The sequence below is a fragment of the Magnolia sinica genome, chromosome 18 (assembly GCF_029962835.1).
Source record: "Magnolia sinica isolate HGM2019 chromosome 18, MsV1, whole genome shotgun sequence".
NCBI classification, from domain to species: Eukaryota; Viridiplantae; Streptophyta; class Magnoliopsida; order Magnoliales; family Magnoliaceae; genus Magnolia; species Magnolia sinica.
In genome coordinates this window covers 10,899,550-10,915,590 of record NC_080590.1, presented here as the reverse complement: position 1 = coordinate 10,915,590, position 16,041 = coordinate 10,899,550, and the positions used below count along the sequence as shown (strand labels likewise).

The following is a 16,041-nucleotide window of genomic DNA, read 5'->3' as shown; positions in this document are numbered from 1 at the left end:
TTTTAGAGATCATTTTAGGGCTTGCTCTATAAAGGAGAGGCATATAAATCTCAGGTGGACCACACCACAGGAAAACAATAGTATTAGGATATCCACCATTAAAATCCTCCTAAGGCCCACTGTACTGTTTATTTGACATCCAATCTGTTGCTTGGTTTATACATGCCCAGATGAAGGGAAAAAACAAAGATCATCTTGATACAAAACTTTTACGGTCCCCAAAAGGTTTTTAATGGTCGACAATCATTCAACACTGTTTCTTGTAATGTGGTCCACTTAAGATTGAGATATATCTCATTTTTGGTCTCATACCATAAAATGATTTGGAAAAATAGATAGACGTCATGAATGAAAAAACATACATTATGGTAGGTCCCATGGAGCAACGACCACTAGCCATTGGCTGGTGGCAGGGGAGTAGCCAATCTGTTTCCTTTGGGGGGCGGCTTCGGTGTTATCCGGGTAAAAACACTAGAGTGGATGTTTCCCTGACGGTGGAACCCACCTTGATGTATGTGTTGTATATCCATGCCGTCCAATAGAAAGAGAACTCGATTCCTATTTTTAAGTATAGTTTTTACAGCTGATCTTAGGGCATGGTCGCAAAAATGAAGCTGATCCAAACCGCAGGTCAACCTAATCACATGAAAAAACTGGTGATTGGCCATTAAAAATTCATCGGGGACAACAAAATTTTTGGATAAGGTTGATATTTGTGTTTCTCTTCGCCCAGGTCAGACCTTATCAGCAGGTTGGATGGAAAATAAACGCCATGTTATGTTGGGCCTTAGGGAATTTTAAGGGTGGGCATTCAGTGACTATTATTTCACGGGGTGTGGTTCACTTTTTAGTTTTTGTTTTGCCTGTCGTGATTGAGAGCTCAGTGTCTGTTGCTGCACACTGTAGTCCACATTCTGAGTGGCCCTATGATCTGAATTGGTCATGCTCTGGACTCTATGCTACATAAACGAATGACTATGATCAAGAATTTTTGAATTTAGGCTAGTGAAAAGCAAATTTTTTTAGCAGTTTATCAGCAGTAATGATAATGGCTTGTCTGCAGTCATAATAATGAATGCAGATGGGATATTGTGTGGTCATTGCAGGCATGACGTTGCACGAATTGATTGGACAAAGGCTGCTGTAAGATTTGAACCAGGCAACTCCATCAAACAACTTTCAAATGTAACTTGCTTTTCTCACAATAACCTGTCATTTAATATAATTCGACGACTTCATTAAACCACTTTCAAATATGCTTTGCCTAGCTATGCTTTTCAACACCAGCCTACCATCCAATCAAAAGGGGGACTCTTGATAAATGGACCCACCATATGCATGCTTTGGATTTTACCACACCACATAAGAGGGTAGCGGATTATATCATTCCACTAGTTCATTGTATAAGAGGAACGTCCATGTGCTCATGGCTTGTGTGAGATCATCGAATTGAAATCTTGAAATTTTTGTTCAATTTCGTAGCATGGATTTTCAAAATCTTAAAACTGATAAATAATGTTCAAGGGCCATGATTTTGGAAGTGCATTCAAACTATGATAAATGAAATGAAGCTTTCAAATATTTTAAATACAACATGTGTAATATAAGATGATCATTGCATTGAATCTATCATCAGATCGTGACTTACAAAAATATTATAATAAACAAAATCTTTTAATCATTTTAAGTTGATCATCAAATTTTTTTCCATGGTACAACTCATATAATAATTGTATCGGCTTGATTTTTATAATACCATATTATCATAGTGTAAATACAAGTGAAAATATCATAAGTTATGAGTGAACATAAATGCATAAAGAAAAGATGGTAGCAATGACTACGGGAGATGAGCCAAGATCCTTTGATTTTGTAAGCTAGGAGCCTCCCATGAAATTGTAAAGGATGAAAGTACTCCATTTTGAACAATTTAAAAATTGAAATCCAGAATTTTTAAGGGTGTCAAACAACTTCACTATTACAAATCATGAATTTCAATTTCCAACAACCAAAAACTCTCGCTTTTTTCTTTTTTCTTTATGAGTCCCCTACGATGCAGCAAAATGTCTTAGCTTAAAAGTTTGTACACGTGGATCACACAGTTTAGTGATCTAATTGTTGAAATGGTAGGCCTGACCTAGAATGGCCCAGCCCAGCCCAGGAACACAAAATCCTCAAGATTGGATGATCTAGCTGCAGTATGTTTTGCCTTTTTCTGGTTAATGTGAGCTTAGTTACTTCCTTAACCGTCTATTTGTATGCCACCTATTGAAGGATTAGGATAATTTTCCAGAGCTGGACTCCCTCTGCATGGGCCATCACTAACTACTAATCCATGGGCGACACATGCAAAAACAAGAAACCCAAACCTGGCCTTAAGCATATTAGCTAGAGCTGGGCACAGGATGACTTGACTCGTCCGTTCAGACCCGACTCGACCTGAACCAAGAGGGTGAGTCGATCCAAACCAAGTAGACTTTGTCCAATCCGAACTCAAACTGAATTGAGTTTGGGTCATCCAGTAACTCAACTCAACCCAAAATCTGGCTCTACTGACTCTACTCAATCTGAAACTCGACTCATACATATAAAAAAGAAAACCCAGATTTGACATTTTAGATCCGAGATGCCGTGTAGCTGATGGAGAGGCTGCGATTCCGGCAGGTTAGGTTCTGAGCTGTGATTTCAGCCTGTGGTATGCACCGCATTCCACCTGACTCGGTGCTGACTCAACCTGACTCGGTACCTGTGAGCAGGTTGGTCCGGGTTAGTCCAGGCCAGACCTGGACTCGGATCGGGTCAGGCATGCTGGACCCGGTACAGAGTTGGGTCAAGTTCGGGTCGGGTCTATTTCAAAACCGGCCGAGTCAGGTAAGCCCTAATCGGTCCGACTCGACTCGATGCCCAGCTCTAGTATTGGCCCAGAGAAACACGATGGAGACAACCTTAGCCATCTGATTTTGGCCGTTGAATTTGGAACAAACTGATCAATATAATCATGATTTTACGTCCACCAATTGGATTGTTATCCTTGATCTAGTTAATGCTCCATTCACAATGGCCGCTGGATCCAGATGGTTTAGATTTATGTGCAACTATATCGTATGTTCCAAATCACAGGCCCATTACGGATGGAGCACAACCCAAAATCACGTTGACCAAACGCATCATAGCCATGCAATTGGTGGCTACTAGATGGGCAGTCAAAAAGACAACACAGATAGTGATTCAAATTATAGGAGCAAAATCAAATGGTCAATGTTCACAGGCCCATACTTCCCAACTTCCATGGAAGTGTTCACAGGCCCATCTAGGCCATAACATACAGGCAAATGTAATATGAAATGAGCGGTCCATGTAGACACTGCACAAAACATTGCCCAGAAGTTGCCGGCAACCGGACAATGCCTGTCATCCAATCAGTAAACATTTTTCACTTGCCTGTAAGCCAGTTAATCAAGATTTATCTCCTAAAAACGGGGAGAATAGACAGACTTTTGTAAATCCTGAACGTGTAGTAGCTCATTGCTCAAATAGCTGTTTTCATTTTTTTTTCGTTTTCTTTTTTACCAAACCAGAACAAGGTATGCCCATCACAGCTGATAACCAATGGTCATGTTCTTCGTCTTAACACTAACATATAATCAGGCATCTCAGAGTTTCACTTCTGTATTAATTATCAATCCTGACAAAAAAGAAGAAGAAGAAGAAGAAGAAGAAGAAGAAAAGTATGAAAAAACCTGCATTTTCCTGACACCCCAAAACCATTTTTTCAAAGAGCTATAACGCCTGTATCTCCAGATTAGTATGTTCCACGCCATTCTCGGAGGTTGCGGACACCCGGTTCTCGGTCATGTTCATTTCCTGCATGGGGGGAGGGTTTATGATGGTCATGGGCATGATGACGTTATCAGAAAGGCGTCCCTTCATTTCTCGGTGCTCTTGACAGAGGGCACACCAGTGCATGCAGCAGTGAACCATGCATGGATCACATGGAGAATTCTGCAGACAGTTACAAGAATAAGAGTCAGCAAACGACAAGCAGACCAAATGGGTTGCTCGGATTTACAAGTACCCCAAACATCATGAATAGTCGCTTGTCATTCATGATGATCTATGCCATAAATATCATGAATGATCCATGCAATCCATGTACCCAATCTGTGTCATCATCCAACATATCTCTGCATCCACCCACTGAGTCCAGTGTATGCTCTATACATGTTTATGTGCACTCCATAGCAGATTACGTTTTTCATTGAATGTGCATATTTGATTGCGCACAGTATGCATGTACAAATGCTAAACGGCACATACACACATACAATCCCACATTTATTTTGCCACAAATTCAATAAATTAAGGCATTACTTTTTGCAATTTGCAAGTAATAATGACTACTCATAGTTAATGACTTGATGGAGCCTGGGCAAAAAACGAGAAAGAAGTCAATCATTCCACATCAAGATTTGAGGACTTGGGTGAGTCGAATGTGAATCGGTCAAGTCCAACCCAGTTTAGGACTGGGTGTCAGGATTGAGAATAGGGGGTGACTCAGCCCAACTTGGTCGAGTCTCAACTCAAAACCAAACGAGTCTGTCTGAGTCACTCAGTAAGAAAATCCAGAGTCCACGTAGATGCGTGGAAGTTGCCTGATTTGGGAAAAGAAAACTCATTATCAAAGTCACCATAATAGTTATTGTATTGCAAATCGTAGTAGAGCCTGAATCGAATCATATCAGAAATCATATCGTAAATTGTAAGATTTTTTATTTTCTTAAAAATTAGACAAAACTGAATAAATTATAAATAAATAAGAAAGCACATCAATTGTTCATCTTCCATCAATATGCACCAAGAAAGTAACATAGCATGACACTATCAATTGAGAACCATGATATTGAGAACCTATAACTAACTCGATCGACTTCAAAATAATGTTCTCTTCAAAGCATAAATGCTGTCATGTTTTTAAGTCAAAGTCATAAAGTGCAAGTTCCTAACGAGGCCTTTAAAAAACATCTTTTATAAATTTTCATTATTATATAAAGAATAAAAAAGGCTTTGAGTTTAAAATCACATAATGAAATTCTAGAAAAACACAATTTGGATTTAACGTTCGTGGAAAAATATATATTTAAAGAACACATCTTTAAGTTGAAGTCAAATCATAAACACCATTACTACAATAAATATGAGTAAATATGATTGCAATCATCCATAAAAGATTCCTGACGAGTCATAGATCAATTTGGTGTTTCGACCAGTTAGGAGGTGAGACATCATTAGAAAAAAAAAGCTCCACAATTTAAGATTAAAGATTAGATCCACCATACATTTTAAAAGATTATTAAAGGCCCAACAAAATATGAAGTGGAAGCCAATAAAATTTTAAAAAGAAGAGGCCAAACATAATTTGAATTGTAAATCAGAAGTTGAATGATTGTAAATCATAGGATTCATCAAAAAAGGGATTCAAAGTGGGATGCAAAACAATGTGCTCAAGATTTGAACTAAATCATTAACAGTAGGATTTCGACACTCAGTCTTACCCCAATGAAAATTTTTGGAACAATTATAATTTATTTGAGAATTATTCCAATCAAGTTCATGCCCTTTTAGAGGCATACAGCTCTCTAGTGGCAAAGGAATGACTAAATGCATGTCACTCACATAAAACAAGATGTTTGCAAAGAGCAGGCACAAGTGGATATCAACATCAAGAAATTGCAATAGTAGGCCATTTATGTGCAGGTGCATGATTGTATGGTAAGTGCTGGCCACTAGCAAATACATAGAAAGATAGTGATCACCTTGAGATGATATTTCTTTTGTAAAGATTGCCGAAAGAGACCAGTATAGATGCCACACATCCACCAGGCAAACAATAAGCCCTCACAAATAAGGAACGAAGTCCTTGGATCAATGCCATGGAATACTGCAGTTGCGGCTGCTAGTGCAATGCCGCCTTCGACACAAATGGCATGACAAATGCATGGTTTGGTCCAGGTGATGTCTTCTCTCAAGCTCTCGACATTACGCCCAAACAACACACATGGGCAAAACAGTCCAGTCCAGCCTGTAGGCAAAAAGGACGGGATATCAGTTTATTTACTTATTTTTGAAGGATGATACACTCATATAATATGGTAAACACAACGATATATCAAGACGTTGGTCATCTTAAAATAGGAATAGAAGTGTGCATATGTGTGTGGATGTCGGTTTGGTGGAGCAAGAAGTTGGAGTTGGAGTATAGGCAATCAAGTGAAGGAAATTGGCATTGTGGCAATCCTCAAAATTCATAACATGCATATATATCTCCTTTAGGGCCATTTGGCATGCATCATAGCATTTTGTGGGTAGAGTAATCTCAATATAGTTATTTTATGATGATTATCATTGTGATGACAATGGACATTTAGTGCTTGTCAGTGAAAATAACTATTGGAGTAGACATCTATGGATAGCGTATTTGGTGTTTGGATGCACGAATTGCATGTATAAATTAATGATAAATGTGTAAATTGTTTTAATTTTGTTTTTAAAAATAATTAAATGAGTGATATAAAGAATTTATTAAAAACTTAACAATTTATTTAATAATACTTAGAAGAAAATGAAAAATTCTTAATTAAACAGTAGAAATGTCAATTCCAACTAGTTGGGGTTGGCTACATGAATCCTTTTCCGCCATTCCACTCTACCAAGGGCCATAACTTCAGTTAGACCATAGGTCATCAAGTCTTTTCTTACCACCTCCACCACATCCATTTGGGCCATCTCCTTGCCCTTTTAGATCCTTCAATCAATGTTTTAAATAGAGAATAGCATGTAGCATAGCATTCACCCCTCTAAAGCATGAGGCGTGAACTATAGTGTTACTTCTAGATTTATTTATTTATTTAATCAAGGCTGCATTTGGTTGCAACAATTTCAGGATATTCACCAAATTAGACTGATTAGTGATGAAGACATCTGAGCACCTTTTAGAGTTTATTAGATGAGGAGGAGAGCTACCTCAGTTTCTTTATAGCTAGGTGATCATTACATAGAGCCCAATGGGCCCAATTAGAGTTCCTAGCCACGTTGAAGACCCCACATGCATGATTGTGTATCTTGAAGACCCCACACTGGGAATATGCAAGTGGGCTACTTAGTTGAGAGTATTGGATTGTTGGATCGATTGGATACATCTATTGGACTATTGGATTTCACATCAAACCATTGGATTTCGCATGATGGGCCATCTTGACCGTTGGACCATTTTGATGGTTGGGTCATCTTGATTGTGGACTCATGTTGGACATTAGTTTTAGTTATTTTGTTTAGTTAGTTAGATTATTTTAGTTTATTTTATGATTTAGGTGATATTAGAGGTGTTTTGGACATTTTATAGTATTAAGAGTGTTTGTTTTTTTTTTTTTGTAAAAACACCCCCAAATAGAGTATATAAGGCTTGGATGTGTGAAGCCTAGGGATTATTCTCTATTGAATGAATTTTTGCCCTTGCTTTGTTTTGGAGCAAAATTCCTCCTGTGATTTGAGTTTAGTGTAAAGCCATGGAGTGATTCCAAATATCTTCTCTTAAAGGTTTTTTTTTTTCATTTTTCTCTTCTCCCCTCTCTATTTTCTTTCATTTTCTTTTGTTTCCTCCCAAATCCCGTCCCACCATCCTCAAAACCCTTTAGACCTGAACCCCTACGCAACTGTACGGACCAACCCCTGTCCGTATGATTGTACAGACACAACCGTATGGTCGTCAATACGGCCAGCCCCATTCCCTTTTCTTTCCTTCTTTTGGTCATTGATCCTTCCCTTTTAAAACCCCATAACCCTAAACCTAAAACCCTAACCCTAGAATCTAAAATTCCAAACCATAATCTCCCAAATTCCGTAAACCTAGAATTCCTAACCCTGATCTCCCAAATTCTGTAAACCTTAAATCTACAAACCCTAATTCTTCAAACCCTTACAAAGGGTAAGTGAATCATTAGATTTGGATTGCATCCTATGCTAGATGGAAGTTCTTCCTTCCATTGGGTTGTTTCCGATCAATAATCTCTTTTTTTTTTGTAAAGTCACGAGTCATATTAATAGAAAGAAAGAAATACAAAAGATACGAGGTTGCACCGCCGAGGGACTAACTCAGCCTACTACACACCTAAAAACAGCAAATTACATCCCTTTACAACCGTATGGTCATCGATATGGCCAGCCCCATTCCCTTTTCTTTCCTTCTTTTGGTCATTGATCCTTCCCTTTTAAAACCCCATAACCCTAAACCTAAAACCCTAACCCTAGAATCTAAAATTCCAAACCATAATCTCCCAAATTCCGTAAACCTATAATTCCTAACCCTGATATCCCAAATTCTGTAAACTTTAAATCTACAAACCCTAATTCTTCAAACCCTTACAAAGGGTAAGTGAATCATTAGATTTAGATTGCATCCTATGCTAGATGGAAGTTCTACCTTCCATTGGGTTGTTTCCGATCAATAATCTTTTTTTTTTGAAAAGTCACGAGTTATATTAATAGAAAGAAAGAAATACAAAAGATACAAGGCTGCACCGCCAAGGGTGCGACTCAGCCTACTACACACCTAAAAACAGCAAATTACATCCCTTCAACTTATCGACATTAACCGCCCACTCAACAACTAACACTCTAGCTCTAGAAGCTACATATTCCACCGAGTTTGAAATCCCGTTGAAACATCTTACATTTCTTTCTTCCCATACTGCCCACCAAACAGCGAAAAGGGACAATCTCCATAGCTTTGTCCTTCTCTTTCCCAACAATGTACCATGCCAAGCCTTTAGAAGATTTCCTGTCAAATTAGGGGCGGACCAAGCCATATCAAAACAAGATAAGATATCTGGCCAGATACGACTGATGAAGGGGCAATGGATGAATAGGTGATTCGCTGATTCCTCATTAGACATACAACACAAGCATACATTAGTAATAATCATCTCGCTTTTCCTCAAATTGTCTACCGTGAGAACTCTACTCTTGCCCACTAGCCAAGCAAACCCCACAATCTTTGGAAGGGCTTGGTACTTCCAGACCTTGTTGGTGTAGATCTCTTCTTTCTTTTCAACCCCATTTTCAATACACCTGTAAAACGATTTAACCGAGAACTTCCTTGATTTGTGTTTGTTCCACACTAACTTATCTGCATTTTCCAAATCTATCATGACGCATTGAATACAGTTTAGCAAGGCCACATATTCTTTAGCCTCGTTCTCGAGGAGATTCCTTCTGCACTCCACATTCCACACCACCACACCCCCAATCACTGAATAACTAGCAGCTACTGAAATTTGAGCATAGTTGACTACTTGATTTCTTTGGATTTGTGATAGATTGGCAGTATTTTATATTTTGATTTACTTTAATAATCCGTTTATTAATTCATTTGCATCATTATAGTTTAGGCTATCCGTCCTACATCAATTAGTAATGAGGTTCAACAAAATTTCATGATATTTGGTGCAACCACACGCCACCTAAAGTAATATGAAAGAGTAATCATTAAGTATTTAAGGTAAAGAAAGAGCAACAAAACTGATTTAATACTGTTACTTGTATCATTTTTACTAAAAGCATTGAAAAGATTAACTAATTTTTATTGAAAATAAAAAATAATGTAACAATCATTGAAAATATCATATGTTGTAGTGAAAAATATCTTGTAATGTGAGCTACATAACGTTGAGGCTAAGCTACACATTACATAGTGTAGCTATTTAAAACAGTGTGGCTTCAACTTGCACCAACTCACTCGCAGAACTATACCTGTTAGACGCAATGAGTTAGTATAAGTTGAAGGCTCTAAAAGGGCAAGGGCAAAGCCCAAAAGGACATCGGTAGAGGTGGTAAGAAAATACTTGACAACAGATGATCTAACTGAAGTTATGGTCGGGTCCTTACTCATGCCTCAGTGGTAGACTCACAAGAGTTTCAACACGAGGTCATGGGTTCAAGTACCCATTGTGGTCAAAAACCACTATGGTGTGGGTGCGTGGGTGTGTGTGAGGTGTGAGTGCGTGTAAAGGGAAAAAAAAACTGAACTTATGCCCGTAGAATAGTAGAAAAGTATTCATGTTGCTGACCCCAAATAGTTGGGAAAAACAATTGAGATTTTCCACATGTTGCTGACCCAAAATAGTTGGGAAAAACAATTGAGATTTTCCAACTATTAGATTGATTACAGGCCAATCTAATAGATGGAAAATAGCAACCGCTCTGTGTACAAAGATATGGTCATATTGTAATTGACTAAAAAATAGTATATCCAGCAAATAATCCGTAAAATATACAAAGAATTGACAATCATATCTTCAAATCAGCCCCTCATCTTCCAAAAATAGTAAATGGTAGCCTCTGACATTTAACACCCAAAACATGTAGCAAACAACCCAAAATTCAGCACAAGTTTCACCCCATGGTAGGGGACTGTTGAGCTGGCAGGATTCTTTCTCCCAAAATCAAAATCCAGAACACTGCTTGTTGCACCTGACACACCCCCTATATATTGGTTGAGGTAGAAAACACAAAACTGGTATTCATGTGGACCTGTTTTCCTGCCACCCAAATGGTGCAGCAAAATGAACCGCCATCCATTCAGCCAAAAATCATTTCCACCTGCAACTTGGAGTGTATGTCCAAATGCACCCTTATAGTAATGGTAGAACTGCAGCTAGAATTGCCATATCTCCGAACTATTCAGGAAAATAAGAAAATGCCTTAACCTCATGACATAAATTCTACCATAAAGATGAGGCTAAAACAAATGGCTTCAATGGAAATAAGTAACTTCACCAGAATGTAACTCAGTTTGACTTGTATTCCTAAGACTGTTGTTGTATCGTTACATTGACACACACACACACACACACACACACACACACACACACACACACACACAGAAGGAAAGACTTTGGAAACTTATAATCAATTGAATTTCTGATTATATACCTAAAACTTGATAATATTAATGGAGGAATGGATCAAGGAAATCTTACAACTATCCTTATCTTCAGCACAGCCGAAAATTCCAGTTGTCCAAGGTTCATCTGCAGGGGGCGCATAACTTTCAGGAAGTGGTTGTCCACATTCATTACATCTGCGGCCAGCCAACTGCCCAATAACACGGTCACCCAATTTATTCAATAGCAAAAATCATTAATTACTAATGGGATCCCCAGTCAAACAGAATTACCCAAATAACATCACACTAACAAGCAAACTTGATTCAGTCTGAAGAAACAATAAAGCCAAAAAACAGCATGACAATATAAGAAAATGGATTTTTATAAGATACTCTTTCAGAGAAAAATAAAGCAGTTGCCATTCCACCTTGACAGCATCCCATTTGTACCATTGCATAAGGACAGCCGGTTTAAAGGTACAATTGATGGATACACGCAGCAAACAACTAGAAGAAACTGGAACCTACTTTCCATTGCGAGAGTATGATAAAGAAAATCACAGATCCAGGCATATCGAGAAGTCAGGAAACGACCAAGATAAGCATTTAGATGCATTTGGATGCACTAACGAATAGAATTGCAATTATTACTCCAAATATGTGGGAAAAAACCAGAATGCAATTCCCTTCCTTCATATTCAAATCCAGCGTTTGGACTACAAATTACAACTATGTTACTTTCAAGTTGGGCTTGAAAAGTTACATGACCACAGTTTGAGGAAACATCTTCATGTTTTATTCATTTCCTCTTTATTAAAGTGGGCACGTTCGCAATTCAATTTACTTGCACATCCAAACAAAGCCCTAACATCAACTTTACCCAATTGTTCTTCCTAGTTATTATTGAGGAATTTTTTTTTTTTTAAAGGACAGATTGAAAACTATTGAAAAAGCATTTATAATCGGATTCAAAACAGGGCGGTATAACCAGATTATTAAACATGATACCGAAAATCCCATTGCAAGGCCAGGAAAAATCTCAAACCAGATAAATCACCGTTAGCCAATCCTAACAAGATTTCAAGAAGAAGCAATTGAAAGATGCAGTCGATAAGCACTGCTTCAACTAAAACTATATCGAGATTCCAATAAAATCAAATGAATTTTCGAAAGGGGGAAAAGAGGACAAATCGCTAACCTGAGGAACCTGAACGGGCTGATTGAGCTCTCCAGGCTGAATCTCCTCGATCGGCGCATCCTGCTCCTTCGTTAGCTTCACGTATCGCGATTTCACATTGTCTTCCGCCATCAGATCCAACACTCAAAACACAGATCCGAAATCAAAGTCCCCAAATCGCCACCCTCTCTCTCCCCAAGGAAAGAAAGAAAGAAGAAGAAGAAGCCTAAAACCCAGCTTCGCTATATCTAGTCAAATCAGAACCTAAAACGGACTCAAAATTCCAAATCCAACGAACCTCTTCGGACTCCCAAGGGATCTTAAAGATCGCAAACGCAAAACCCTAGATTCCGGGAACGGACGGATAGGATCCGAATGCCCCGGAAACGAGAAGATTTCGGGTCCGTTTCCTCCTAAATGCGTTTACAAACTCATGTCCGACTTCAAAGAGACGACGATTACTCTGAAACGCGCGACTTTTTACTGTCGATGCCTACATGGAGCTGTTTGATACTCTAGCAGCGTATTACGCTTGATACGCAGGCACTCGTAAATTGTCTACTTGACATATATTATCTCCAAACTAAACCGAATAAATTGTGAAAACCACTCCCTCTGAGTCATAATCCCAAAATCGGATTGCTTGAGCAGTCCTTCATGGACACTTGATTGTTGAAATAGGACCATTGTGTGCTTTTCGTTTCAACCGTCCAAAAAATCTCCACCAATCCCATAGTAAAACAGTAAAATAAGTGTAATTCAGTAATTCTTTGTTTGCAGTACATCTAAATTGATGTACTAATTTGGACCGTTTATTTTCAAATTTTAATTATATGCCACACGTATAGTATAGTGTGAGTGTGTGTGTGTGTATAATTTTAAAGTGTTGGCGCTGTGCGCGACGGTAGAACCTGTGAGTTCGACCGACGGGGATTTACTTAAAGGCTTTGGCGGAAGTTCCTGCGCTGCTGGGATGCTAGGTGGGGCCACCGTGATGTCTGTGAGAAATCTACTTCGCCCATCCGTTTGCCAGCTCACTTTAGTATATGAGATTAAATGAGTTGGATCCAAAACTCAAGTGTGCCATGAAATAATGGGATTCAGTGACCACCGTTGAAGCATTTCTAAGGCTATCGTCCATCTGTTTGCTAGCCCACTTTAGGATATGAGATTAAATGAGTTGAACCAAAACTCAAGTGTGCCACGCAAAGAGGAAATAATGGGATTTCTCAGTTGTAATGACCTTATAAACAGTTCGGATGGCATATAAACATAAACGTGGAGCCCATAAAGGTTAAAAGGGTAAGAATTTATTTTCCCAATTTTCAATCTCGTGTGGCCCATTCAAGATTTGAATCTGCCTCATTTTTTCTTTCTTACACTAAAATGATCTCACAAAACGGATGAACAGGGTGGATTTCTCACAAACTTCGCTGTGGCCACAGCTAGCATCTAGGCACAGAAACTTTCACGAAATGCTTTTGCAGGAAATCCGCTTACGAGTTCGAGTACCATGTGGTGTGTACGGTCTTGTGAAAAAAAAAAAAAAGTAATTCCGAGCCTTGCCTTCCATTATCTATCACACTTTTCGTGAGTTTCAAAGTCTTGTTTTATCTTTTATACTCCGACAAAAGGACGCCGTTTGCGTACAACAGACTCCACCTCTATTGAAAAGTGTACTTGCGTCACAATTGAACGGCAGCAGGTTAGGGTGCGCCCGGCCTCAACCAAGGCGGTAAGGCCCTTACCGTGGGGCCCACCTTGATTTATGTCTTCTACATCCACGCTTTTAAGTTCTTTTCTCTATATCACTTTCCCTTGAAGAAGTTGATCCATAGGCTGTGAAATCCCACTAGGGCGTGAGTGTGAGTGTGTGGGGGTGTGTGCGCTTGTGTAAATATAAAATATAAAATTAAATTAAATTAAAAAGTTGATCTACTTTTATCATGTCCCGAAATCCAGGTATAGAATATGCACCCTCAGATCCGAATTTCAGTTCATAACTCGTACACAAAGTGCACTAGTTTAATTCATTGATCAATTTAATTAGATATGATAATTATATTTAGTCTGAGTTCCACCATAATCTTAATTATACATGCATAACACTTAGCACCAATCAACCAGATATATATAAATCTTGATAACCCTTAAAATAAAATAAACTTTCAAAATTATTCATTTATTATATCATTGTACTATAATTATGTTTATTCTATACTAACATTATTTCAATGAAATAAATGTATAATTTCTTAAAATCTCAAAATTAATACCGATATACATTTTATGTTAATTAAACTATGCTGGCAAGCAATCAGAAATAGTCTAATGCCACCAAATCTCATGTAACCCCGCAAACTCGTGTAACCTACTTAAGTTTTAAATATGTCTTATATTTGAGCTCATGTCTTAACATGATCTAGTAAAATTGACGAACAGGGTGAATTTCTAACAACATCGCAGTGGTCCTACATAGCTTCTGTTGGAAAATAATATCATAGATTTATAATATTCATAAAATGGTCAAATCAAAAATATTATGATAGGCCGAAGCACGTATGATTATGCTGTCTTTAAAGTTTTATTTGTCATTTCTCAATCAAATTAAGAATGTTGTTAGGTTTTGGACAAACAACTTTTAGGATATGACAAGCTTAGGTGTGGATCTACGTTCAGCAAATATGAAGAGCCACGAATGGAACTCTATATACAAATTTCTGGTAGATTAATAAAAATAAAAAGATTCCAAAATAAGAAAGAGAATAAAAAATTTTAAACCACTGCACTAGTCTATTTCTCGAAGTCTCATGGCTAAGATTCACATGAACTTTGCTATTTGCTTAGAGTACACTTATTGCTCTTTTTTCTCTAGTTCTTAATGTGAGTGTGATTCGAGTGCTGCTGATGGATTGTTGAACCATCCATGCCTTGTTTATATAGGCTAAGGTGGCTAACCGTTTTGGTCCAAAGCCATTAACCAGTGTGACCATTTTCTATTTGTTAGTGAGAAACCAGCCATTATTGGCAGTTTCTAATAATTGTGTATGTAGAATAATAGCTGCTGCATGCTGGATGTTTAGACTCAATGGTTAACTGTTTGTAACTGTTTGGCTACCCACATGCATCAATTTTTGCATGGTCATAATCTATGTGCATGAGGAGTTACACTCACTCCAACAATTAGTTTTTCAGCCTCTATAAAAGCCATACAGGTCTCATTCAGACATTGGTACTCATCCCAACTACTTGACCCATTTTTCTATTGCACTGCAACCTTTATGTGCATGAGGAGGTACACTCACTCCAACAATTAGTTTTTCAGCCTCTATAAAAGCCATACAGGTCTCATTCAGACATTGATACTCATCCCAACCACTTGACCTATTTTTCTATCGCACTGCAACCTGCACTCGTCTCGTGAAGTGCAAAGTGCACTACTAGCGCCTCTACATCCACATTGTCTTACATGCCTTTGCACACATGCATTTGCATTGGAACACGCAAGCCACGATACTCCACGGATCAACCAGATAATATATAATGGTATTCCGTACCTCACATAAACTCAAGTTTTTCTTACCTCTTTCCCAATATAGTACTATTCTCAAGAATTTTTACAAAAAAATCACTCATACTTTTATATATATTTTTCTTTAAAATAATTTTAATCAATATTTTACACCAGCTTCTTACCCAAGGAAGTTCCGACCAACGGCTTTTGCAAGCAATCGTGTTCAATTTTTTGCGGAGGAGTCAATTGGTGATTATTCACAGCAAGTTTCTAAATGGTGGTGTCTTGTCCATCTTACCTATGACATGCATGAAAGGCCTCTTGAACGGTCTATGCCATGGGCCGTTGAAAGAGCAGAGCTTGAAAATCCCACACGGTGAATTATCTTCATCCCGTGTGATGTTTCTATAA

The 16,041-nt window shown here is 38.2% G+C and overlaps 1 protein-coding gene across 1 annotated transcript; it reads right to left on the bottom strand.

Annotated features, from left to right (window-relative positions):
* Positions 1–3,515: 3,515 nt before the first annotated feature.
* On the bottom strand, positions 3,516–12,610 carry LOC131232836 (cell number regulator 6-like). Its single transcript, XM_058229325.1, has 4 exons — positions 12,138–12,610; positions 11,034–11,148; positions 5,814–6,079; positions 3,516–4,002 (listed from the first exon to the last, which is right to left on the bottom strand). Exons 1-4 carry the CDS (start codon positions 12,246–12,248, stop codon positions 3,781–3,783), a joined length of 714 nt encoding a protein of 237 aa, XP_058085308.1. The 5' UTR covers positions 12,249–12,610; the 3' UTR covers positions 3,516–3,780.
* Positions 12,611–16,041: the final 3,431 nt, after the last annotated feature.

Bases quoted from the DNA above. Each gene is read 5' to 3' on its own strand.
- LOC131232836 (XM_058229325.1), bottom strand. From the start codon at position 12,248: ATGGCGGAAGACAATGTGAAATCGCGATACGTGAAGCTAACGAAGGAG. The intron at 11,149-12,137 runs GTTAGCGATTTG...GTTATTGGGCAG, and splicing joins AGCCCGTTCAGGTTCCTCAG to TTGGCTGGCCGCAGATGTAA. The intron at 6,080-11,033 runs GTAAGATTTCCT...TTTTGCCTACAG, and splicing joins TGCTGAAGATAAGGATAGTT to GCTGGACTGGACTGTTTTGC.